Source organism: Hypanus sabinus, chromosome 1 (assembly GCF_030144855.1).
Source record: "Hypanus sabinus isolate sHypSab1 chromosome 1, sHypSab1.hap1, whole genome shotgun sequence".
Classification (NCBI taxonomy): Eukaryota; Metazoa; Chordata; class Chondrichthyes; order Myliobatiformes; family Dasyatidae; genus Hypanus; species Hypanus sabinus.
The window spans coordinates 72,367,745-72,395,677 of record NC_082706.1 but is presented as its reverse complement, the minus strand read 5'-3'; the positions used below and the strand labels follow the sequence as shown (position 1 = coordinate 72,395,677).

General features: G+C 41.9%; 1 protein-coding gene across 1 annotated transcript in view; it reads left to right on the top strand.

Annotated features, from left to right (window-relative positions):
- zfpm2a (zinc finger protein, FOG family member 2a) overlaps positions 1-27,933 on the top strand; it is a 730,484-nt gene that overhangs the window by 680,655 nt on the left and 21,896 nt on the right. Inside the window, exon 5 of the mRNA XM_059984624.1 lies at positions 15,167-15,373. Within this exon, the coding sequence (XP_059840607.1) occupies positions 15,167-15,373 (207 nt within the window). The remainder of the gene's footprint in view (positions 1-15,166; positions 15,374-27,933) is intronic.

The window sequence follows — 27,933 nt, the reverse complement described above, 5'->3', positions numbered from 1 at the left end:
TTTTGTTCAGTTTTTGTGTGGGGAGAGGGGGATCTCTGGGCCAATGTTCTTGTCTTTTGTGTGAGGGGAGGGGTTTGAGGTCGATGTTCTTGTATTTTTGTTAACTTTTTATGTGGGGAGAGAGGGATTTCTGGGCCAATGTTCTTGAGTTTTGTGTGAGAGGAGTGGTTTGAGGTCGATGTTCTTGTATTTTTGTTAAGTTTTTGTGTGGGGAGAGAGGGATCTCTGGGCCAATGTTCTTGTGTTTTGTGTGAGGGGAGGGGTTTGAGATCGATGTTCTTGTATTTTTGTTAAGTTTTTGTGTGGGGAGAGAGGGATCTCTGGGCCAATGTTCTTGTTGTGTTTTGTATGAGGGGAGGGGTTTGAGGTCGAATGTCTTGTATTTTTGTTAAGTTTTTGTGTGGGGAGAGAGGGATCTCTGGGCCAATGTTTTTGTTGTGTTTTGCGTGAGGGGAGGGGCTTGAGGTCGATGGTCTTGTATTTTTGTTAAGTTTTTGTGTGGGGAGAGAGGGATCTCTGGGCCAATGTTCTTGAGTTTTGTGTGAGTGGAGGGGTTTGAGGTCGATGTTCTTGTATTTTTGTTAAGTTTTTGTTTGGGGAGAGAGAGTGATCTCTGGGCCAATGTTCTTGTTGTGTTTTGCGTGAGGGGAGGGGCTTGAGGTCGATGGTCTTGTATTTTTATTAAGTTTTTGTGTGGGGAGAGAGGGATCTCTGGGCCAATGTTCTTGTGTTTTGTGTGAGGGGTGGGGTTTGAGGTCGATGTTCTTGTATTTTTGTTAAGTTTTTGTGTGGGGAGAGAGGGATCTCTGGGCCAATGTTCTTGAGTTTTGTGTGAGGGGAGGGGTTTGAGGTCGATGTTCTTGTATTTTTGTTAAGTTTTTGTGTGGGGAGAGAGGGATCTCTGGGCCAATGTTCTTGTGTTTTGTGTGAGGGGTGGGGTTTGAGGTCGATGTTCTTGTATTTTTGTTAAGTTTTTGTGTGGGGAGAGAGGGATCTCTGGGCCAATGTTCTTGTTGTGTTTTGTATGAGGGGAGGGGTTTGAGGTCGATGGTCTTGTATTTTTGTTATGTTTTTGTGTGGGGAGAGAGGGATCTCTGGGCCAATGTTCTTGTGTTTTGTGTGAGGGGTGGGGTTTGAGGTCGATGTTCTTGTATTTTTGTTAAGTTTTTGTGTGGGGAGAGAGGGATCTCTGGGCCAATGTTCTTGAGTTTTGTGTGAGGGGAGGGGTTTGAGGTCGATGTTCTTGTATTTTTGTTAAGTTTTTGTGTGGGGAGAGAGGGATCTCTGGGCCAATGTTCTTGAGTTTTGTGTGAGGGGAGGGGTTTGATGTCGATGTTCTTGTATTTTTGTTAAGTTTTTGTGTGGGGAGAGAGGGATCTCTGGGCCAATGTTCTTGTGTTTTGTGTGAGGGGAGGGGTTTGAGGTCGATGTTCTTGTATTTTTGTTAAGTTTTTGTGTGGGGAGAGAGGGATCTCTGGGCCAATGTTCTTGTTGTGTTTTGTGTGAGGGGACGTGTTTGAGGTCGATGTTCTTGTATTTTTGTTAAGTTTTTGTGTGGGGAGAGAGGGATCTCAGGGCCAATGTTCTTGTGTTTTGTGTGAGGGGAGGGGTTTGAGGTCGATGTTTTTGTATTTTTGTTAAGTTTTTGTGTGGGGAGAGAGGGATCTCTGGGCCAATGTTCTTGTGTTTTGTGTGAGGGGAGGGGTTTGAGGTCGATGTTCTTGTATTTTTGTTAAGTTTTTGTGTGGGGAGAGAGGGATCTCTGGGCCAATGTTCTTGTTGTGTTTTGTATGAGGGGAGGGGTTTGAGGTCGATGGTCTTGTATTTTTGTTAAGTTTTTGTGTGGGGAGAGAGGGATCTCTGGGCCAATGTTCTTGTTGTGTTTTGTGTGAGGGGACGTGTTTGAGGTCGATGTTCTTGTATTTTTGTTAAGTTTTTGTGTGGGGAGAGAGGGATCTCAGGGCCAATGTTCTTGTGTTTTGTGTGAGGGGAGGGGTTTGAGGTCGATGTTTTTGTATTTTTGTTAAGTTTTTGTGTGGGGAGAGAGGGATCTCTGGGCCAATGTTCTTGCTGTGTTTTGTGTGATGGGAGGGCTTTGAGGTCGATGTTCTTGTATTTTTGTTAACTTTTTGTGTGGGGAGAGAGGGATCTCTGGGCCAATGTTCTTGAGGTTTGTGTGAGAGGAGTGGTTTGAGGTCGATGTTCTTGTATTTTTGTTAAGTTTTTGTGTGGGGAGAGAGGGATCTCTGGGCCAATGTTCTTGTGTTTTGTGTGAGGGGAGGGGTTTGAGATCGATGTTCTTGTATTTTTGTTAAGTTTTTGTGTGGGGAGAGAGGGATCTCTGGGCCAATGTTCTTGTTGTGTTTTGTATGAGGGGAGGGGTTTGAGGTCGATGGTCTTGTATTTTTGTTAAGTTTTTGTTTGGGGAGAGAGAGTGATCTCTGGGCCAATGTTCTTGTTCTGTTTTGCGTGAGTGTAGGGGCTTGAGGTCGATGGTCTTGTATTTTTATTAAGTTTTTGTGTGGGGAGAGAGGGATCTCTGGGCCAATGTTCTTGTGTTTTGTGTGAGGGGTGGGGTTTGAGGTCGATGTTCTTGTATTTTTGTTAAGTTTTTGTGTGGGGAGAGAGGGATCTCTGGGCCAATGTTCTTGAGTTTTGTGTGAGGGGAGGGGTTTGAGGTCGATGTTCTTGTATTTTTGTTAAGTTTTTGTGTGGGGAGAGAGGGATCTCTGGGCCAATGTTCTTGTGTTTTGTGTGAGGGGTGGGGTTTGAGGTCGATGTTCTTGTATTTTTGTTAAGTTTTTGTGTGGGGAGAGAGGGATCTCTGGGCCAATGTTCTTGTTGTGTTTTGTATGAGGGGAGGGGTTTGAGGTCGATGGTCTTGTATTTTTGTTATGTTTTTGTGTGGGGAGAGAGGGATCTCTGGGCCAATGTTTTTGTTGTGTTTTGCGTGAGGGGAGGGGCTTGAGGTCGATGGTCTTGTATTTTTGTTAAGTTTTTGTGTGGGGAGAGAGGGATCTCTGGGCCAATGTTCTTGTGTTTTGTGTGAGGGGAGGGGTTTGAGGTCGATGTTCTTGTATTTTTATTAAGTTTTTGTGTGGGGAGAGAGGGATCTCTGGGCCAATGTTCTTGTGTTTTGTGTGAGGGGTGGGGTTTGAGGTCGATGTTCTTGTATTTTTGTTAAGTTTTTGTGTGGGGAGAGAGGGATCTCTGGGCCAATGTTCTTGTTGTGTTTTGTATGAGGGGAGGGGTTTGAGGTCGATGGTCTTGTATTTTTGTTATGTTTTTGTGTGGGGAGAGAGGGATCTCTGGGCCAATGTTTTTGTTGTGTTTTGCGTGAGGGGAGGGGCTTGAGGTCGATGGTCTTGTATTTTTGTTAAGTTTTTGTGTGGGGAGAGAGGGATCTCTGGGCCAATGTTCTTGTGTTTTGTGTGAGGGGAGGGGTTTGAGGTCGATGTTCTTGTATTTTTGTTAAGTTTTTGTGTGGGGAGAGAGGGATCTCTGGGCCAATGTTCTTGTTGTGTTTTGTGTGATGGGAGGGGTTTGAGGTCGATGGTCTTGTATTTTTGTTCAGTTTTTGTGTGGGGAGAGAGGGATCTCTGGGCCAATGTTCTTGAGTTTTGTGTGAGGGGAGGGGTTTGAGGTTGATGTTCTTGTATTTTTGTTAAGTTTTTGTGTGGGGAGAGAGGGGTCTCTGGGCCAATGTTCTTGTGTTTTGTGTGAGGGGAGCGGTTTGAGGTCGATGTTCTTGTATTTTTGTTAAGTTTTTGTGTGGGGAGAGAGGGATCTCTGGGCCAATGTTCTTGTGTTTTGTGTGAGGGGAGGGGTTTGAGGTCGATGTTCTTGTATTTTTGTTAAGTTTTTGTGTGGGGAGAGAGGGATCTCTGGGCCAATGTTCTTGTTGTGTTTTGTGTGAGGGGAGGGGTTTGAGGTCGATGGTCTTGTATTTTTGTTCAGTTTTTGTGTGGGGAGAGAGGGATCTCTGGGCCAATGTTCTTGTGTTTTGTGTGAGGGGAGGGGTTTGAGGTCGATGTTCTTGTATTTTTGTTAAGTTTTTGTTTGGGGAGAGAGGGATCTCTGGGCCAATGTTCTTGTTGTGTTTTGCGTGAGGGGAGGGGCTTGAGGTCGATGGTCTTGTATTTTTGTTAAGTTTTTGTGTGGGGAGAGAGGGATCTCTGGGCCAATGTTCTTGTGTTTTGTGTGAGGGGAGGGGTTTGAGGTCGATGTTCTTGTATTTTTGTTAACTTTTTGTGTGGGGAGAGAGGGATCTCTGGGCCAATGTTCTTGAGGTTTGTGTGAGAGGAGTGGTTTGAGGTCGATGTTCTTGTATTTTTGTTAAGTTTTTGTGTGGGGAGAGAGGGATCTCTGGGCCAATGTTCTTGTGTTTTGTGTGAGGGGAGGGGTTTGAGATCGATGTTCTTGTATTTTTGTTAAGTTTTTGTGTGGGGAGAGAGGGATCTCTGGGCCAATGTTCTTGTTGTGTTTTGTATGAGGGGAGGGGTTTGAGGTCGATGGTCTTGTATTTTTGTTAAGTTTTTGTGTGGGGAGATAGGGATCTCTGGGCCAATATTTCTGTTGTGTTTTGCGTGAGGGGAGGGGCTTGAGGTCGATGGTCTTGTATTTTTGTTAAGTTTTTGTGTGGGGAGAGAGGGATCTCTGGGCCAATGTTCTTGAGTTTTGTGTGAGGGGAGGGGTTTGAGGTCGATGTTCTTGTATTTTTGTTAAGTTTTTGTTTGGGGAGAGAGAGTGATCTCTGGGCCAATGTTCTTGTTGTGTTTTGCGTGAGTGGAGGGGCTTGAGGTCGATGGTCTTGTATTTTTATTAAGTTTTTGTGTGGGGAGAGAGGGATCTCTGGGCCAATGTTCTTGTGTTTTGTGTGAGGGGTGGGGTTTGAGGTCGATGTTCTTGTATTTTTGTTAAGTTGTTGTGTGGGGAGAGAGAGATCTCTGGGCCAATGTTCTTGAGTTTTGTGTGAGGGGAGGGGTTTGAGGTCGATGTTCTTGTATTTTTGTTAAGTTTTTGTGTGGGGAGAGAGGGATCTCTGGGCCAATGTTTTTGTTGTGTTTTGCGTGAGGGGAGGGGCTTGAGGTCGATGGTCTTGTATTTTTGTTAAGTTTTTGTGTGGGGAGAGAGGGATCTCTGGGCCAATGTTCTTGTGTTTTGTGTGAGGGGAGGGGTTTGAGGTCGATGTTCTTGTATTTTTGTTAAGTTTTTGTGTGGGGAGAGAGGGATCTCTGGGCCAATGTTCTTGTTGTGTTTTGTGTGATGGGAGGGGTTTGAGGTCGATGGTCTTGTATTTTTGTTCAGTTTTTGTGTGGGGAGAGAGGGATCTCTGGGCCAATGTTCTTGAGTTTTGTGTGAGGGGAGGGGTTTGAGGTCGTTGTTCTTGTATTTTTGTTAAGTTTTTGTGTGGGGAGAGAGGGGTCTCTGGGCCAATGTTCTTGTGTTTTGTGTGAGGGGAGGGGTTTGAGGTCGATGTTCTTGTATTTTTGTTAAGTTTTTGTGTGGGGAGAGAGGGATCTCTGGGCCAATGTTCTTGTGTTTTGTGTGAGGGGAGGGGTTTGAGGTCGATGTTCTTGTATTTTTGTTAAGTTTTTGTGTGGGGAGAGAGGGATCTCTGGGCCAATGTTCTTGTTGTGTTTTGTGTGAGGGGAGGGGTTTGAGGTCGATGGTCTTGTATTTTTGTTCAGTTTTTGTGTGGGGAGAGAGGGATCTCTGGGCCAATGTTCTTGTGTTTTGTGTGAGGGGAGGGGTTTGAGGTCGATGTTCTTGTATTTTTGTTAAGTTTTTGTTTGGGGAGAGAGGGATCTCTGGGCCAATGTTCTTGTTGTGTTTTGCGTGAGGGGAGGGGCTTGAGGTCGATGGTCTTGTATTTTTGTTAAGTTTTTGTGTGGGGAGAGAGGGATCTCTGGGCCAATGTTCTTGTGTTTTGTGTGAGGGGAGGGGTTTGAGGTTGATGTTCTTGTATTTTTGTTAAGTTTTTGTGTGGGGAGAGAGGGATCTCTGGGCCAATGTTCTTGTTGTGTTTTGCGTGAGGGGAGGGGTTTGAGGTCGATGTTCTTGTGTTTTTGTTAAGTTTTTGTGTAGGGAGAGAGGGATCTCTGGGCAAATGTTCTTGTTGTGTTTTGTATGAGGGGAGGGCTTTGAGGTCGATGGTCTTGTATTTTTGTTAAGTTTTTGTGTGGGGAGAGAGGGATCTCTGGGCCAATGTTCTTGTTGTGTTTTGTGTGAGGGGAGGGGTTTGAGGTCGATGTTCTTGTATTTTTGTTAAGTTTTTGTGTGGGGAGAGAGGGATCTCTGGGCCAATGTTCTTGTTGTGTTTTGCGTGAGGGGAGGGGCTTGAGGTCGATGGTCTTGTATTTTTGTTAAGTTTTTGTGTGGGGAGAGAGGGATCTCTGGGCCAATGTTCTTGAGTTTTGTGTGAGGGGAGGGGTTTGAGGTCGATGTTCTTGTATTTTTGTTAAGTTTTTGTGTGGGGAGAGAGGGATCTCTGGGCCAATGTTCTTGTGTTTTGTGTGAGGGGAGGGGTTTGAGGTCGATGTTCTTGTATTTTTGTTAAGTTTTTGTGTGAGGAGAGAGGGATCTCTGGGCCAATGTTCTTGTTGTGTTTTGCGTGAGGGGAGGGGTTTGAGGTCGATGGTCTTGTATTTTGTTAAATTTTTGTGTGGGGAGAGTGGGATCTCTGGGCCAATGTTCTTGTTGTGTTTTGTATGAGGGGAGGTGTTTGAGGTCGATGTTCTTGTATTTTTGTTAAGTTTTTGTGTGGGGAGAGAGGGATCTCTGGGCCAATGTTCTTGTTGCGTTTTGTGTGAGGGGAGGGGTTTGAGGTCGATGTTCTTGTATTTTTGTTAAGTTTTTGTGTGGGAAGAGAGGGATCTCTGGGCCATTGTTCTTGTATTTTTGGAGGTGTTTGTGGGGTTTTAGAGGTTAATGATGGTGTTTTTTGTGCAGGAGGGCTGGGCTTTCTATATCTCCCTAAATTGATTTGCATGCTTTTTCTTTGTTTTGTAGCTATCTGCAGAAGAAGAAGAATCTCAGAGTTGTATACTATATACATACTTTGATAGTAAATGAACTTTGAACTTTTTAACTGTCTCTTAAATGTCCCTAATGTAGCCGCCTCTAATAGAAGTCTCCAATCTCCACTGTTGCTTTCTTTCAGACGTACTTGATGAACCTCTCATGCATTGTTTTATATTCCTTGCTAGTTTTGTGCACCTTCCCCACCCTATCACTGAGATATTGTACCCTTTCAACTGCCCTCTCTCACTGTATTCATCTCATGCCTCAGCCTTTCACTGAGAGATGAGATGCATACATCTCTTCACACATTCACCTAAGTATTTTGTCCATCCAAAGCAACATCTGAAAAACCTATCCTTTCACTCTACTCCCATTTCCAGGGACATCTTAACATCTAATTCACCACCATTAAAAATAAAATGTGTGAATCCACTTGCTCCCCTATGCCATGCACAGGAATGCCTAGCCCATCCATTTCCCTCTTACTGACAGAGGTCATCATGCTCATCCAGCTGCCCATATTTTCTACAAAACAATGTCAGGACAATCCCACCCTTTCACAGCAAAACTGTGGTCACACTTTCCATCACTTCAATAAAGTGCTATTTGCACCAGATTTTTTTCAGAATCTTTTCCTTCTTCAACTTGGTAAACTCTTTGTCACTCCCTTACTCTTCTCCTACTCTTTTCCATTCATGCTGGTACTCTTAAGTCATCTTGTTGTTTGTGCCATCTGCCTGATTTCACTCCCCAGATCACATTTACTCTTACCACCCCCCCCCCCCCCACCACTTCTGGCAGATAAAGTTAACTATTTTCTTTTCGTCCCATACTTAAACAAGGTAGCTATCTATAATCCTTCTTCTTGCAACATACCCAAAATGCTGGAGAAACTCAACAGGCCAAGACGCATCTGTAGAAAAATGTACAGTCCACGTTTCTGGCTGAGACGCCTCCCTGCTGAAGGGTCTTGGCCTGAAACATTGACTGTACTTTTTTCCATAGATGCTGCCTAGCCTGCTGAGTTCCTGTAGCATTTTATGCGTGTTGCTTGGATTTCCAGCATCTACAGATTTTCTCTTATTTGTAATCCTCCTCCTTCCCTAGGGCAACTCCCAGCTTCTCTGTATTCCCCCCTTATTTTACAAAAAAAAATCATTTTTGTCTTCCCTCTGCTTACTATCAGCTCTTACTATCAACTTTATAGCCATCTTCATTTCCACTTCTTTCTCCCACCCTATTTGTCTGTTGTCAGCTACCTTGTCCAATGCCACTTAATGCCAATCATTGTCAATGGCAATCCCAATTTGCACAATACCATATCCACTTGTCAATTGCATTTTCTTCTAACCCATTTATTTATTTATTGAGCTGCAGCTTATAATAAGCCCTTTGAGTTGCGCCGCCCCACCCAGCAACCCTCAATTTAACCCTAGCCTAATCACAGGACAATTTATACTGATCAATTAACCTACCAACCAGTGCATCTTTGGACTGTGTGAGCAAACCCACATGGTCACAGGGAGAACGTACAAACTCCTTACAGACTGTGGCAGGAATTGTACCACAGTCGCTGGTATATAAAGCTTTGTGCTAACCACTACGCTACCATGGTGCAGCCCTGATCTCAGGTTTGTACTTTCACCTCATTACCACTCACCTTCAGGCCACCAGTTGTGGAAAGGCTGTGTGCGCTCTAAATTCTCATTTTCTGAAAGAAGTCACATTGATTAAAAATTAGAAGTTACAGTAATTATTTTTCTCTGAAGAGATTTATGGACAATGAGTAAATCATTAATCTGCATATGTAACCAGGATGTAGAAACCAATTGTCACAATCACTTTGCATTTGAAAAATAAATGATGAAAATGATGAAGGGTTTTACATAGGTTTGTTTGCACATTGTTGAAAAGTAACAGACAGGCTTAATTAATTGGCCTGGGTTCTGATACAACAATGTCCTAATTCAGTCAGAGTGTTAGCATATCTTATTTGTCCTTATCTCTTCTGCCAGATTCTTGCAGTCATTTTAAATTTTAATCTGCAGGAGGGAAAAAATGAATTGTAGGTAAAAGTGTTGTCATATTAGAAAATAAACACTGTAGTTACTTATCAAAGGTTCTAGTGTTTGCTTCTCTAATGAATAAGATAGGTTATGCTGAATTCACTGTTTTGTTAAAAATAAATATCTATTAGGATTAGTTTTCTAAATCTTTAAGATCTATACAAAATAGATGGCAGAAAAACCTAGTTGTATATTTGCCCAGTTTGTAATTTTGTACTTTTTGTTCAAGACGTGTCTTGTTCTGATTTACCAACTTCAGTTAAAAGAGTGTGAAGAATAACACCGTTGAATTATAGATGTGGAAAATCACCCTGAGTTTCAACTCTAGTATGTGCTGTTGAAAAATATTCTGTACCTGTGATAGTTAATAGCTCACTAGTATGCCCAAAATTCATGTCAAGTATTTTACCACCATTTACCATCCAGCCTCAAACCTAAACATTACCTATTTGCTGCACTAAAGAGACACCCAGAATCACATCCAACCTTATAGAGAAGCAACAATAAAAGAGTGATGGGAAATTAATTGGAGGCCAAAGTAAAGATGGAAGGCTGTGAAAGTCTGATTTTTGAAATATCTTCTGACCACCTTATTCTCCTTGATTTGTTGTGTATCTTCACTCCTTGTCAGTTCCAAAGATTGTTGATGCTGAATACAAAAGGGAATAGCTATCAAAGAATAATTTGATTCACAAATGAAGAATTAATTAATTAACTGGTTTCCAACAAAGAATCCAAATCAAAATGACAGGTAGGCATAATTTTGCTTCCTATGTTTCCATTTTATCCAAATCAATTAGCATCAATTTAACAAACCAGTTGCAATAACATGGTTTGCATTTAATTAGAATAAATATCAAATAATTTATTCTGTACATTGCAAATTATGTTTAATGAAATGGTATTTGGAGAGCCTGTTAAACAACATTATGGTAATGCATATTGGAATTGTATTTGGAGAAAGAAAATGTTTGCAGGTAACAGAAATCAAATGCAGATTTATAAAGCAATGCAGAAGCTCTACTCAAATGGTAACCAATGGAAATTGACATGTTTCCATCCACTGTCAACATCCTGATGTAAGGTGATAATATTGCATTTCCTGTATCCAGTTCTGTTGCAGAACCTCTCTATATATTAAAATCATTCAGTTTAATTTATTTGTGCAGAACATGTAATGAAATTAATTTACGATGAATGTTACTGAGTGCAGAGTCTCTACCCGAAAGGCTGACTTTCCTTTTGCCTGACTTGCTGTTCCTCCAGTATCTTATTAATTATTGTCCTTTTTTAAACTATACAGTAGCATGCAAAAGAACAGGCACCCCGGTCAAAATTTCTGTTACTGTGAATAGCTAAGCGAGTAAAAGATTACCTGATTTCCAAAAGGCATAAAGTTAAAGATGACACATTTATTTAATGTTTTAAGCAAGATTACTTTTTTATTTCCATCTTTTACAGTTTCAAAATAACAAAAAAAGGAAAAGGGCCCAAAGCAAAAGTTTGGGTGCCCTGCATGGTCAGTACTTTGTAACACCCCCTATGGCAAGTATCACAGCTTGTAAATGCTTTCTGTAGCCAGATAAGAGTCCTTCAATTCTTGTTTGGGGGATTTTCGCCCATTCTTCCCATGGCTGCTGATTGTTGAGACAAGGTATTCATAAACCTTTGAAATTTGCATCACCTGGCCTTTCCTAATGATGACTGTGAACAAGCCATAGCCCTAACAAGCTAATTAAGGTCTGATACATTGATAAAAGTTATCTGAGAGCTCAAATCCCTTGGGATGCCCAAACTTTTGCATGGTGCTCCTTTCATTTTTTTTCACTCTAAAATTGAACAAAACAAAAATAATACACTAATCTTGCTTAAAATGTTGAAAAGAATGTTTCACCTTTAACTTTATGACTTTTGGAGATCAGATCATCTTCTACTCAATTAACTATTCACAGTAACGAAAATTTTGACCAGGAGTGCCCAAACTTTAGCATGCCACTGTATGTCTGTTTTCCTTTTTAAGTCTATTGCCTAGTTAATCTACTTCCATCATAATTTTTTTTACCAGCATGACAAGGAATATCTTTAACAATAAATTATTTTGACAAATTGGAATATTAGCCATGCTATTGTCTGGTTTACAACTTAGGGTATTGTGTACCATTTTGATCATGTAACTTTTAGAATGGACGTAAAGATCCTAAGATGCACAGATTGATTCCACAAATTTTATTGCATTGTTAAACTATTCTGCTTGCTGCAAAGAAAGTTGGTAAAGATATGATAAAGCTGCTTATGATAGTGACTGATTGTGTTAATTTGTTTAAGCATTTTGCTTGAAGTCTAAGTAGGATTATTTTTCTCTCTGTAGTTACATTTTGGAACATTTTACTTTAGATTTGTGGAAGCAGAATTGATTGAGGGTATTTTTAAAGGGAATTGGATAAATATTTGGAGAAAATAATTTTCAGGTTCTGAGAGAAAGTGGATTGATCTTAAAGTGGGGGGCTGGGGGTTGCAAGGGAAATTAATTCAGGTGTGATCAAATGGTGGAAAAGACTTGATCGGCGGAATGGCTTAATTCTGCTTCTAATAATCATCGTCTGGGAAAAATAATCTGGCTGATCAGATTCAAAAGACCTTAAAGCTTACTGATGGTAAAAGTGTAATAAAATTCCTCTGGTGTAATAGGAAATCCCTTACGGATGGATGAGGAGTTATGCTTTACACCTGTGCCCAAAATTTAATTCCTGGAAATCAGCTGTGACATGCCTACATTCTGCCTCAGGAAAAGCAGTTTCTGAATTTCTAGAAATTATATAGAGTCAAAGGTCAAATACAAAAGAGAAACCAGCAGAAATGTCAAATTCACATTCACCAATTTCTCCCACGTGCCAAAGATGGTCACTGTAAAAATTGCATCTGGTGTGGAAGAGTTGATGAAGATATGGAGAGAATATAATGGAATTACTGCAGGATTAGACCATTGGGTGCTCGGTAGTTGGCACAGAACTGGTAGGCAGATTTCAGTGACTGATTCTATGACTTGTAAACAGCAACACAAAGTTGAGATTGCAGGTCTAAGACAGACAGACATACTTTATTGATCCCGAGGGAAATTAAAGTATGTCTGCCTGTCTGTCTAAGACCTGCAATCTCAACTTTGCATTTCTGTTTACAAATCATTAGTTACTTTCAGGCTTGTGAGGAGTTATTCCTGCTCCTAACTCGTATGTTTGCATGTAGGAATTCTTAAGACAGTAGTAGTAGTAGTAGTAGTAGTAGTAGTAGTTATGAAATTGGAGTCTAGAGGCACCATCTTACTTCTTCCATGTCCCGGTTTCAGCCTAGTTTAAGCTTAATTGTTCATGTTCAAGTTTAATTGTAATTTAACCATATCCATGAACAAAGCCAAATGAAAAGCTTTCCTCCAGGGCCAAGGTGCAAAGCACATTACCAACAGTCATATACAGCATATAGCAATATAATGATGATAGTAGTAAACATACTGTCACACAAACTATATATATATAAATCCCTGAGTGCTGTGGCCAGTAGATTCATGGCGCAATATTCCTCTCTATGCGCTAGTGCAGCTGGAGGCAAATGCAATCCAACTCATCTTCCACCAAGCAAACACTGACCAACTCAGCACAGGCTCCAGCTCTCTCCCACACTGACTGCAGTGTCTCCTTCCCTGGCCCACGTGACAATTGATGCCATACAGCTCACACGGTGTCAGTTTCGTCAGTGAACCAGATTTTCAGTATTCTACATTACCATTATTTTAACAGGATCTTGTGATCACAGGAAAAACATCCATGACAATCATTTGCACTGTTTGTTGGACCCTTGATGCCTTGCCTTGGGTGTCTGTAGTCGCTGGCAACAGTGCACAACAAGTCCATCTCCACTGCCATCAAGCAACCCGGCAGTGGGACAGACCTGCAGCACTTGATGTTCTCAATATCTAGCAGTGTCTTGCAATCACACAAAAGACACAAAGAACACCTTTGTTTGGACCCAGAGAGGCCAGTGTGACTGAGTTACTAAAAACCCTTCAAAGTATCTCTGTGTGTTCTAATATTAACATATGCATTATGCTGCTTTAGATTAATTTCTATTTTGAGAAATTTGTTAAAATAACCCTATTTCCTGCCCCATTCATTTGTATTTTGAAATGATTACTCTGATAACTGCTTTCTTTTTCTTGTAATAACAATAGTAACTGATGACGTAAGTTGGTAGTTGGAGAAAATATTCAAAGATTTATAGCCACCTGAAAAAGTTAGTTTTATTGGCTCAACTTAAAATATCTCCAAAGTCAAGCCTACGCTGAGAGCAGAACTGCCACGATCAGAATCAGTTAAAATCAGATATTTCTACTTGAGAGCATTTGAAACTGCTTTGTTCACAGACTTGATAGGCCAAATGGCCTGATTCTGCTCCTCTCTCTTATGGTCTTAATGAAAACCAATATAAGTGTGAGGGATTAGGAACATAACTAGATTGGTTGGAAAAATGGTGTAATGTATTATTTTCCTAATAGCAACAAGTTTATCAACATATAACCATATAACAATTACAGCAAGGAAACAGGCCATCTCAGCCCTTCTATTCCGTGCCGAACATTTACTCTCACCAAATCCCACCGACCTGCACTCAATCCATAACCCTCCATTCCTTTCCTGTCCATATACCTATCAATTTTTTTTTTAAATGACAATATCAAACCTGCCTCTACCACTTCTACTGGAAGCTCATTCCACACAGCTACCACTCTCTGAGTAAAGAAGTTCCCCCTTGTGTTACCCCTAAACTTTTGCCCCTTAACTCTCAACTCATGTCCTCTTGTTTGAATATCCCCTACTCTCTATGGAAAAAGCCTATCCATGTCAACTCTATCTATCCCCCTCATAATTTTAAATACCTCTATCAAGTCCCCCCTCAACCTTCTAAGCTCCAAAGAATAAAGACTAACTTGTTCAACCTCTCTCTGTAACCTAGGTGCTGAAACCCAAGTAACATTCTAGTAAATCTCCTCTGTACTCTCTCTATTTTGTTGACATCTTTCCTATAATTCAGTGACCAGAACTGTACACAATACTCCAAATTTGGCCTCACCAATGCCTTGTTCAATTTTAACATTGCATCCCAACTCCTATACTCAATGCTCTGATTTATAAAGGCCAGCATACCAAAAGCTTTCTTCACCATCCTATCCACATGAGATTCCACCTTCAGGGAATTATGAACCATTATTCCTAGATCACTCTGTTCTACTGCAGAGTGATTCCTCAATGCCCTACCATTTACCATGTATGTCCTATTTTGATTAGTCCTACCAAAATGTAGCACCTCACACTTATCAGCATTAAACTCCATCTGCCAACTTTCAGACCACTCTTCTAACTGGCCTAAATCTCTCTGCAAGCTTTGAAAACCTACTTCATTATCCACAACGCCACCTATCTTAGTATCATCTGCATACTTACTAATCCAATTTACCACCCCATCATCCAGATCATTAATGTATATAACAAACATCATTGGACCCAGTACAGATCCCTGAGGCACACCACTAGTCACTGGCCTCCAACATCTTCAAAGTTCAAATAAATACATTATTAAACTAAGTTCCATATATCACCATATACTACCCAGAGGTTCATTTTCTTGTGGGCAATCACAATAGAACAAAGAAATACAATCAAAAACTACACACAAAGACTTAACAAACAACCAATGTGTAAAAACAAAAACAAATAATAATAATAATAATAAGTAAATCGGGAAATATATAATATGGAATTGTAGAGTCCCTGCAAGTGAGTCCATAGACAATGGAATCAGTTGAGTGTTGGGAAGTTATCCACGCTGGTTCAGGAGCATGAAGGTTGAAAGGTAATAACTGTTCTTAAACCTGGTGGTGTGGGACCTAAGGCTTCTGTACCTCCTTCCCGATGGCAGCAGCTAGAAGAGAGCTTGGCCTACATGTTATAATTAAAGATCAGATTGTTTTTGTAAGACACTAAACTTCAGCCAAGCCTTAAAACTGTTTTTCTTTTCTTTTTGTCCAGGTGGGCAGCTTTGGTGCACAATGACAAAAATGCTCCTGGAAGGAGAGGAGCTGGTTGCATTTGCTGTGGAATTTGACTCAAGACTGCAAGCTGTCAGCCAAATGGCTATCACAGAGGGCATGTATCCAGCACGCCTCCTGGATACCATACAGCTGCTCCCTCAACAAGCAGCCATGGCATCCATTTTACCTACTGCAATCGTCAACAGTAAGGTTCAAATTCGTACTCTGTTATTGCAGCCAACTTATGGGCACGTGTTAAAAAGCAGTAGTTTTAAATTGTCTATCAAATGTAGAGAGAAGAACAGTCTCAGGTCAAAAAAAAGTTCTAAAATGGAATAGTTATTTTTGTATTTTCACGTTAATATTATGGATAAGAAAATGTTTACTCTTGACTCAATAGTTTGGTAAAAGGCTCATGAATTTCCAGATTTCAGAAAAGTCAAACAGCTCATTCTTAGATAAACAAGCTAACTGATGTTAGCTCTGTGTAGGAACCCAAACGAGAGTTATTTCCTTTGCCCTAACACTAAGCATTTGGGCAATAAAACTGAGAAACTTCAGCACAGGTTGGCTTTAATATAATAACACAATGCTAATTAAACTGGCCTAATCAATAAAAATCACAAACCTCATCTGTTCTCCTATGTTAGAACAAGTTTATATTTGTGATTTTTCACCAGTTATCTTGATGGATATCTCTGCAGGCATTCCTCACAGCAGCCAATCACAGGATATCCCTGCGCGGTTTTCTGAGGGTAATGTTCTAAGCCCAACCATCTTCATATGCTTCATCAATGTCTTTCTTTCAGTCGTAAGATTCGAAGTAGAGATGTTCCCTGATGATAATATAGTGTTCAGCATCTTCACAGCTCCTCATAACATGAAGCAGTCCACGATCAAATGCAGCAAGTTATCAACAGTACCCCAGCTTCGTCTGACTGATGCCAATTAACATTCATGCCTGGAAATATAATATTCAATAAGAGAAAACCCAGCTATTATCCCTGACATTCTGTGAAACATTCATAGAACATTACAACACGGGCCCTTTGACCCACAATGTTCTTCTGACCTTTTAACATAACTCAAGATCAATCTAGCACTTCCTTCCTACATAATCCTCCCTTTTTCAATCATCCATATGCCTATCTAAGGATCTCTCAAACATCCCTGTTGTATCTGCATCTATCACAATCCCTGGCAGTGCATTCCATATACTCACCACTCTGTATGTGAAAATAAACTTAATTCTGACATTCCCCCCATACCTTCCTCCTATCATTTTAAAACTATGCCTCCTCATATTAGCCACCTACGCCCTGGGAAATAGTCTCTGACTGTCCACAATCTATGCTTCTTATCATCTTGTACACCTCTCATCCTCCTTCACTCCAAAGAGAAAAACCCTACCTCACTCAATCTATCCTTTTGAGGCATGCTCTCTAATTCAGGCAGCACCTTGGTAAATCTCCTCTAACACTTCCTAACACTTCCACATTCTTCCATCGCTGAATCCCCAGTTATCAATTGCCTGTTATCAGTGACTGGAAACCAAACTTGAGTAGACAATCTAACAATAAGAGCAGGTCAGAAACAAGAATCCTGTGGTGAGTAACTCACCTCCTAATTCACCTCCAAAGCCTGTCCACTACCTACAAGACAATTCAGCAGTTTTGACGATATTCCAGAAGCTCAATACCCCAGAACACAGCAGCCTGGCTGATAGGCACTCCATTCACTCACCTGACGACCAGCGGAACGTCCATAAGCATTCACTTATCCTACTACTGCGGAACATCTCAAGCATTCATTCACCCTACTACCAGCGAAAATGGCAACAGATTGTACCATCTACAGAATGCACCACAGTATATGTTTGATGGCTCTGGGGCTGTACTCACTGGAACTTAGAAGAATGCGAGGGGGATCTCATTGAAACTGAAATGCCTAGATAGAGTGAACATGGAGAGGATGTTTCCTAAAGTGGACGAGTCTAGGAGCACAGCCTCAGAATACAAAGAGATCCTTTTGGAACTGAGATGAGGTGGAATTTCGTTAGCTAAAGGGTGGTGAATCTGTGGAATTTGTTGCCACAGACAGCTGTGGAGACAAAGTCATTGGGTATATTTAAAACAGAGATAGGTAGGTTCTGATTCTGCCATGATGAAGTGACAGAATAGACTTGACTGGCTGAATGGCCTAACTCTGCTTCTGCATCTTATGGTCTAACTCACCATAGACAGAATATTTGAAACTCATGGCCTCTACCAGCTAAAAGGACAAGGGCACAAAAGCATGGGCACACCACTTCCTGGAAGTTACCTTTGAAGCCACACACCATTCTGAGTTGGAACGACTGTGTATCACCTTTCCTTTTCTATTGCTGAGTCAAAATGTTGCAGCTCCCTCCCTGACAGCATTACGGGTATCCCCATGTGTCAAAAACTGCAGCAGTTCCAGAAGGCTGCAGCCACCTTCTCAAGGGCAGTTTTAGGGGTGGACAATTAAATGCCTATAAAGCTCATGTCCCTTGAGTGAAAAGAAAAACAAGTAGCTTTATTAGTTATGTATATATGATAAGATCGTGTTATAGATTATATGATTTTATAAACCTCTGCATTTTTCCTTACAAAAAGCACCTGACAAATCTAGCAGTTTTCACAGAAAATAATGCAAAGTAGAAGATGTAATTCTCTTTATGAGCAAAATCCTCTGTAGGAATTTTTGTGCAATTTTCAGCAAAGTTATAGAACACCATAGCACATAAACAGGCCCTTCAGCCCATCTAGTTTGTGCTGAACCATTAATCTGCCTAGTCCCATCACCACACGGTAGGCTTATTCAGAAGGTCAGAAGGCATGGGATCCAGGGAAGTTTGGCAAGTTGGATTCAGAATTGGCTTGCCTGCAGAAAGCAGAGGGTTGTGGTGAAGGGAGTACATTCAGAATGGAGGGTTGTGACTAGTGGTGTCCCACAAGGATCGGTTCTGGGACTTCTACTTTCTACTTTTTTATTAATGACCTGGAAGTGGGGGTAGAGGGGTGGGTTGGCGATTTTGCAGATGACACAAATGTTGGTGGTGTTGTGGATAGTGTAGAGCATTGTCGAAGAATACAGAGAGACATGGATAGGATGCAGAAGTGGGCTGAGAAGTGGCAGATGGAGTGTGAGGCAGTACGCTTTGGAAGGACAAACTCCAAGGCAGAGTACAGAGTACAAAGTAAATGGCAGGATATTTGGGTGTGCAGGAATAGGGGGATCTGGGGGTACATGTCCACAGATCCCTGAAAGTTGCCACACAGGTAGATAGGGCAATTAAGAAAGCTTAATAAGTTAGCTTTCATAAGTCAAGTGATAGAGTGATAGAGTTTAAGAGTCACGAGGTAATAATGCAGCTCTGTAAAACTCTGGTTAGGCGACACTTGAAGTACTGTGTTCAGTACTCACTATACTGTGTCCAGTACTCACAAATTGCCTCACTATAGGAAGGATGTGGAAGCATTGGAAAGGGTACAGAGGAGATTTACCAGGATGCTGCCTGGTTTAGAGAGTATGCATTATGATCAGAGATTAAGGGAACTAGGGCTTTATTCTTTGGAGAGAAGGAGGATGAGAGGAGACATGATAGAGGCATACAAGATATTAAGAGGAATAGTTAGAGTGGACAACCAGCACCTCTTTCCTGGGGCACCACTGCTTAATACAAGAGGACATGGCTTTAAGGTAAGGGGTGGGAAGTTCAAGGGGGAAATTAGAGGAAGGTTTTTACTCATATAGTGGTTGGTGCATGGAATGCACTACCTGAGTCAGTGGTGGAGGCAGATAGACTAGTGATATTTAAGAGACTACTAGACAGGTATATGGAGGAATTTAAGGGGGTTATATGGGAGGCAGGGTTTAAGGGTCGGCACAACATTGTGGGCCTGAAGGGCCTGTACTGTGCTGTACTATTCTATGTTATAACCTGCACCCAGACTGTAGCCCTCCAAACCCCTCTCATCCATGAACCTATCCAAATTTCTCTGAAGTGTTGAAATTGACCCCACATCTGCAACTTTTGCTGGCAGTTCATTCCATGCTCTCACCACCTTCTCAGTGAAGGTTTCCCCTCATGTCCCCCTTCATTATTTCACCTTTCACCCATGACATCTCCTTGTAGTCTCACCCGACCTCAGTGGAAAAAGCCTGTTTGCATTTAGCCTGTCTATAATTGTCAAATCTTCCTTTAATCTTTTGGGTTCTATGAAATAAAGTCCTAAACTATTCTACCTTTACCTCTAACTCAGATCCTCAAGTCCTGGCAACAAACATCATTGTAAATTTTCTCTGTATTCTTTCAATCTTATTTACATCCTTCCAATAGGTAGATGACCAAAACTACACCCAATATTCCAAAATAGACCTCACCAATGTTTTATTCAATTTCCACATACATCCCAACTTCTGTACTCAATACATTGACTTATGAAGGCCAATGTACCAAAAGTATGCTTTACAACCCTATCTACCTGTGACGTCACTTTCAAGAAATTATGGATCTCTATTCCCAGATCCCTATGTTCTACCACACTCCTCAGTGCCCTACCACTCAGTGTAAGACCTACCCTGGTTGGTCTTCCCAAAGTGCAACACCTCACACTTGTCAGCATTGAATTCCATCTGCCGTTTCTCAGCCTATTTTTCCTCCTGGTTCAAATCCCACTGCAAGCTTTGATTGTCTTCCTCAATCCTGCTGTCCCTGATCAGTCCCTAATCAGTCCCCCACTGTCCAAATACTCATATTTCCCGTCTACTTGAATACCTTCCAGTTACTTACCCACTACTAACATCAGGCTCACTGATATGACTATGATTTCCTGGCTTATTCTTAGAACCTTTCTTAAATAACAGAACAACATTAGCTACTTATCATCCAGTCTTCTGGCATATCACCCATGGCTAAGATGCTTTAAATATCTCTGCTAGAGCCCTTCAATTTCTAAACTCATCTCCCACAAGGTCCAAGGGCACTCCTTGTCACACCCTGGGGATTTATCCACCCTAATCTGCCTGAAGACAGCAAATTCCTCCTCCTCTGTAAGTTGTATAGGGTCCATGAGCTCACTGCTGCTTTGCCTCATTTCTATAGAATTTATGTCCACCTCCTGACTAAATACAGATGCAAAAAAATCCACTTAGACCTCCTCCATCTCAACTGGCTCCATACATAGATCACCCTTCTGATCTTCCAGAGGACCAATTTACGTAGAAACATAGACATCAATGTTGTTCGGCCCATTCGGCCCACAGTATTGTTCTGACCATGTAACCTACTCTAGAAGCTGCCTATAATTTCCCTATCGCATAGCCCTCTATTTTGCTAAGCTCCATGTTCTTATCCAAGAGTCTCTTATAAGACCCTGTTGGAGTCACCTCCACCACCTTCGCTGGCAGTACATTCCACACACTCATCACTCTTTGAGTGGATTTACTCCATTGTTATCCGTTTGCTCTTAATGTAACTGCAGAAGCCCTTAGGATTCTCCTTGTCTGCTAGAGCAACTTTATGCCTTCTTTTAACCCTCATGATTTTAGTTCTCTTGCATTTCTTATACTCTTCATTTGTTCCTACCTGCCTGTACCTCCTTCTTTTTCTTCATCAGGGCCTCAGTTTCTCACAAAAACTGATGTTCCATAAACCCTTTAACCTTGCATTTTACTCCGACAAGAACAGATAAACTCTGTACTCTCAAAACTTTACTTTTGAAGTCCTCCCGTTTAAAAGAACACCTTTTACAGAAAACAACCTCTCCCAATCCACACCTGACAGATCCTTTCTGAGAACATCAAAATTAGTCTTTTTCCAATTTAGAATCTCAGTCCGAGGACCAGAGCTATCTTTTTCCATTATTACATTATAGATCACTAGATGCAAAGTGTTCACCTGTACAAACTTCTGTCACCTGCCCTGTCTCATTCCCCAACAGGAGATCTCGTATCACCCTGTCTCCAGTTGGGACTTCTATGTACCAATTAAGGAAATGTTCCTGAACACATCTGACAAACTCCTTCTTATCCAGCCCTTCTACAGTAGGGAGATCCAGTCAATATGTGGAAAGTTAAAATCACAATCTTATATTTCTTGCAACAGTTGGGAATCTCTTTAAAACTTGCTCCTCTAAATCCTGAGGATTGTTGGGTGATCTATAGTATAAGTAACGTGGTCTTATTCCTCAGTTACTTTGAGTGCCAGGCTTTAGATGTTTCAGAAAGGATAGGGAGGGAGGCAAAAAGAGGTGGGGGGCATGGCACAATTGATCAGAGATAGTGTCCCGGCTGTAGGAAAGGAGGAAGACATGGCGGGATTATCTATGGAGTCTCTGTGGGTGGAAGTTAGTAATAGGAAGGGGTCAAAAACTCTACAGGGTTTTTTTTATAGACTACCCAATAATAACAGGGACATCGAGGAGCAGATAGGGAGACAGATTCTGGAAAGGTGTAATAATAACAGGGTTGTCGTGGTGGGAGATTTTAATTTCCCAAATATTGATTGGCATGATCCTAGAGTGAGGATTTAGATGGGTGGAGTTTGTTAGGTGTGTTGAAGAAGGTTTCTTGACACAATATGTAGATAAACCTACAAGAGGCGAGGCTGTACTTGATCTGGTATTGGGAAATGGACCTGGTCAGGTGTCAGATCTCTCTGTGGGAGAGCATTTTGGAGACAATGATCACAACTCTATATCATTTACCATAGCATTGGAGAGGGATAGGAACAGACAAGTTAGGAAGGTGTTTAATTGGAGTAAGGGAAATATAAAGCTATCAGGCAGGAACTTGGAAGCATAAATTGGGAACAGATTTTCTCAGGGAAATGTACGGGAATGTGGCAACTGTTCAGGGGATATTTGCATGCAGTTCTGCATAGGTACATTTCAATGAGATGGTAAGGATGGTAGGGTGCAGGAACCATGGTGTACAAAGGCTGTTGTAAACCTAGTCAAGAAGAAAAGAAGAGCTTACGAAAGGTTCAAGCAGCTAGCTAATGATAGAGAGCTAGAAGATTATAAGGCTAGCAGGAAGGAGCTTAAGAATAAAATTAGGAGAGCCAGAAGGGGCCATGAGAAGACCTTGGCAGACAGGATTAAGGAAAAGCCCAAAGCATTCTACAAGTGTGTGAAGAGCAAGAGGATAAGAGGTGAGAGAATAGGAGCAATCAAGTGTGACAGTGGAAAAGTGTGTATGGAACCAGAAAAGATAGCAGAGGTACTTCATGAGTACTTTGCTTCAGTATTCACTACGGAAAAGGATCTTGACAATTGCAATGATGACTTACAGTGGACTGAAAAGCTTGAGCATGTAGATATTAAGAAAGTGGGTGTGTAGGAGCTTTTGGAAAGATTCAAGTTGGATAAGTCACCAATGTACTTTGAGATGTACTTTGAGTACTGTGGGAGGCAATGGAGGAGATTGCTGAGCCTCTGGCGATGATCTTTGCATCATCACTGGGGACGGGAGAGGTTCCAAAGGACTGGAGGGTTGTGGATGTTGTTCCTTTATTCAAGAAATGGAGTTGATATACCCCAGGAAATTATAGGCTGGTGAGTCTTACTTCAGTGGTTGGTAAGTTGATGGGAAAGAGCCTCAGAGGCAGGATTTATGAACATTTGGAGAGGCATAATATGATTTGGAATAGTCAGCATGGCTTTCTCAAAGGCAGGTCATGCCTTACGAGCCTGACTGAATTTTTTGAGGATATGACTAAACGCATTGATGATAGTAGAGCAGTAGATGTAGTGTATATGGATTTCAGCAAGGCATTTGACAAGGTACTCCATGCAAGGCTTACGGAGAAAGTAAGGAGGCATGGGATCCAAGGGGAAATTGCTTTGTTGATCCAGAACTGGCTTGCCCAAAGAAAGCAAAGAATGGTTGTAGGTGGATCATATTCTGCATGGAGGTCGGTCACCAGTGGTGCCTCAGGGATCTGTTCTGGGACCCTTACTCTCTGTAATTTTTATAAATGATTTGGATGAAGAAGTGGAAGGATGGGTTAGTAAATTTGTCGATGGTTAGAGGTGTTGCAGATAGTGTGGAGGGCTGTCAGAGGTTACAGCGGAACATTGATAGGATGCAAAAATGGGCTTAGAAGTGGCAGATGGAGTTCAGCCAGATAAATGTGAGGTGGTTCATTTTGGTAGGTCAAATATGATGACAGAATATAGTATTAATGGTAAGACTCTTGGCAGTAAGGAAGATCAGAGGGACATTAGGGTCCGAGTCCTTAGGACAATCAAGGCTGCTGTGCAGGTTGACTCTGTGGTTAAGAAAGCATATGGTGTATTGGCCTTCATCAATCGTGTGATTGAGATTAGGAGCCGAGAGGTAATGTTGCAGCTATATAGGAGCCTGGTCAGACACCACTTGGAGTAATGTGTTCCGTTCTGGTTGCCTCACTACAGGAAGGATGTGGAAGCCATAGAAAGGGTGCAGAGGAAATTTACAAGCATGTTGCCTGGATTGGGAAGCGTGCCTTATGAGGATAGATTGAGTGAACTCGGCCTTTTTTCCTTGGAGCATCGGAGGATGAAAGGTGACCTGATAAAGGTGTACAAGATAATGAGAGACATTGATCGTGTGAATAGTCAGAGGCTTTTTCCCAGAGCGGAAATGGCTAGCATGAGAGGACATAGTTTTAAGGTGCTTGAAAGTAGGTACAGAGGAGGTGTCAGGGGTAAGTTTTTAACGCATAGAGTGGTGAGTGCGTGGAATGGGCTACCAGCGACGGTGGTGGAGGCAGATACAATAGGGTCTTTTGAGAGACTCCTGGACAGGTATATGGAGCTCAGAAAAGTAGAGGGCTATGGGTAACCCTCGGTATTGTCTCAGGTAAGGACGTGTTCGGCACAGCTTTGTATTGTGTTGTAGGTTTTCTGTGTTTGTATAAAGCCTCATGAGATGAGCTCTCCAGTCTGCCCTGACTGAGCATTACTGTGACATTTTCCCTGAATAGTAATGTCACCCTTCCTCCGTTAATCCCTTCTGCTCTGACACTTTTAAAACAACAGAAAAACTGGAATGTTCAGCTGCCAGTCCTGTCCCTCCTGCAACTAAGTCTCACTAATAGCTACAATGTCATAGTTCCGTGTGCTGATCAATGCCCTCAGCTTAGATGTTAGCTTACAAGTACAACTGTAGTACTGTTGTAGTACAGTACTTGTATTGAAAAATATGCAGCTCAGAACCTTGCACAACCTTTTCATTCCTCTCCTTGCATGTAGGGTTAACAACATCTATCTCCACAACTCCACTATCTGTTCTGCCGCTCTTGTTCCCAGCCCCTGCAACTCTAAACACCCCCCACCCCCATGGAGAACTAGCAAATTGCCCCACTGGGATACTAGTCTCCCTCTAGTTCAGGTGCAAACATCCCTTCTGTACAAGTTCCATCTTCTATGGAAGAGAGCCCAATGATCCAAAAATATGAAGTCCTCCCTCCTGCCCCAACTCCTTAGCCACGTGCTAAACTGTATGATCTTCTTATTTCTGGCCTCACTAGCATGTGGCATGGATAGTCATTCTGAGATCACAACTTTGAAGGTCCTGTGCTTTAACTTAGCACCTAACTCCCTGAACTCATTTTCCAGGACCTTGTCACCACTCCTACCCATGTCATTGGTACCAACATGGAGCACAACCTCTAGCTGCTCACCTTTCCATTTAAGAATACTGTGGACACCAACTGAGATGTTCCTCACCCTGGCACAATCTTGTTCACATTCACAGAACCTCCTTTCTGTTCCCCTAACCAATGAAACCCCTATCACGACATCTTGCCTCTTCTTCTGCAACCCCCTTTTCGCTTCTGAGCCATAGATCCAGACTCAGTATCAGAAACCTGTTCGCTATGGCTTCTCCCTGTTAGGTCACTTCCCCCACCCCCCACAACAGTATCTACATAAAGTGGTATATTTTACCTTTCCCTTTCCTGACAGGTACCTGCCTCCTGCAATTTAGAAACATAGAAGAAAACCTACAGCGCAATACAGGCCCTTTGGTCCACAAAGCTGTGCTGAACATGTCCTTACCTGAGAAAATACCTAGGGTTACCCGTTGCCCTCTATTTTTCTGTGCTCCATGTACCTGTCCAGGAGTCTCTTAAAAGACCTTATCATATGTGCCTCCACCACCGTTGCTGGTAGCCCATTCCATGCACTCACCACTTTTTGTGTAAAAAAAATCTTACCCCTCATATCTCCTCTGTACCTATTTCCAAGCACCTTAAAACTGTGTCCTCTCGTGCTAGTCATTTCAGCCCTGGGAAAAAGCCTTCGACTATCCACACGATCAATGCCTCTCATCATCTTATACACCTCTATCAGGTCACCTCTCATCCTCTGTCACTCCAAGAAAAAAAGGCCAAGTTCACTCAACCTATTCTCATAAAGGCATGCTCCCCAATCCAGGCAAAATACTTGTAAATCTCCACTGAACCCTTTCTATGGTTTCCACATTCTTTCTATAGTTGGGTGACCAGAACTGACCACAGTACTCCAGGTGGGGTCTGACCAGGGTCCTATATAGCTGCAACATTGCCTCTCAACTCCTAAACTCAATCCCACGATTGATGAAGGCCAATGCACCGTATGCCTTTTTAACCATAGAGTCAACCTGCACAGCAGCTTTGAGTGTCCTATGGACTTGGACCCCAAGATCCCTCTGATCTTCCTTACTGCCAAGAGTCTTACCATTAATACTATATTCTGTCGTCATATTTGACCTACTAAAATGAACCACCTCACACTTATCTCAGCTGAATTCCATCTGCCACTTCTCAGCCTATTTTTGCATCCCATCAATGTCCCGTTGTAACCTCTGACAGCCCTCCACACTATCTGCAATACCTCTAACCATTGTGTCATCAGCAAATTTACTAACCCATCCCTCCACTTCTTCATCCGGATCATTTATAAAAATCACAAAGAGTATGGGTCCCAGAATAGATCCCTGAGGCATCGACCTCCATGCAGAATATAACCCGTCTACAACCACACTTTGCCTTCTTTGGGCAAGCCAGCTGTCGATCCACAAAGCAATGTCCCCTTGGATCCCATGCCTCCTTACTTTCTCCATAAGCCTTGCAATGGGTACCTTGTCAAATGCTTTGCTGAAATCTATATACACTACATCTACTGCTCTACCATCATCAATGTCTTTAGTCACATCCTCAAAAAATTCAATCAGGCTCATAAGGCCTGACCTGCCTTTCACAAAGTCATGCTGACCATTCCTAATCGTATTATGCCTCTCCAAATGTTCATAAATTCTTCCTCTCAGGATCTTCTCCATCAACTTACCAACCACTGAAGTAAGACTCACAGGCTTATGATTTCCTGGGCTATCTCTGAATAATGGAACAAAATCCGCAACCCTCCAATCCTTCAGAACCTCTCCACGACGATGTAAAGACGATGCCAGAGGCTCAGCAATCTCCTCCCTCACCTCCTACCTGGGGTATATCTTGTCCGGTCCCGGTGACTTATCCAGCTTGATGCTTTCCAAAAAGCTCCTGCACATCCCCTTTCTTAATATCTACATGCTCAAGCTTTTCAGTCCACTGCAAGTCATCCCTACAATCGCCAAGATTCTTTTCCATAGTAAATACTAAAGCAAAGTACTCATTAAGTACCTCTGCTATCCCCTCTGGTTCCATACAGACTTTTCCAGTTAGGGGTGACTACTTCCCTGTGGCTCCTCCCTATCATTTCCTCAATTTCCCGTCATCAAGAAGGTCATTTAGCTGCTCTTTAACATGGGCTCTAAGGGGCTGCAGCTCAGTGCACTTTGTGCAGATGTTGCTGTTAGGGAGACTGGATGTCTCCCAAGGTTCCCACCTATCACTCAAGGAACATACCACTACCATTGGACCCATTCTCAGTGCACTGCTATGAATAATGGGGAAAAAAACTTACTAGTAACTTATTTAGAGCCTGAGTGTGTGCTTGTCCAAGCCTACTCTTACTGTAGCTTGTTCAGCCAGAGGTGGACCACTCTTACACTGTCCTCCTCCAACAATGGCAGTTCTACTTACACCTTCCTTCTCTTTGTTGGCTCACTCTCAGTGAGACTTGCAGTTTTCAAATGGCTCCCACCCTGCAAGTTGTCGGTCTTTCATTCGCTACTTCAAAGCAGTGACTGACAACCCCACTTGCACAATTGATGTACAAGGCCCCCCTTCAAGCTGAGTGTTGAAAAATAAATACAGGCAGAGGCAGAGAAAGAAATCTGACCCTTGCCACTTTCGTTCAGAGTTATTTGTTTTTATTCTCTTGTTATTCATTGATTTTGCATTTCAGTCAGCAGGTGATAAATAAATCTCAACAAACAAAGCATTTATTTTACACTTGTTTTTACTTCCTTTTAATTTCAGTGTACTTGCAGAATCAGGTGGTTATATATTTAACTTTGTCTGGGGATGCAGTGGTGGGGGTAATATGAGAAGCAATAAAATATTGGAGACCAGCAGTAAAAGCATTACTTCTCATATACCCCTGACAAAGTTAAATAGTTGCCTTACTCAATTTAAGTATTTGGCCATGTCTGTTTCTTACACAAGATCCACTTGATTAAATTCTGAGAAGTAGAAAGCAAAGGATACATGCTAAAAATCTAAAGGAAGAATAAAAAGTACTGGTAGATCAATCAACATTTTTGGAAAAAAATTAAGGAATTGACATTTTGAGTGTGCACTCTTTCAGACAATAATTCTGTGCTTCAGACATTTGC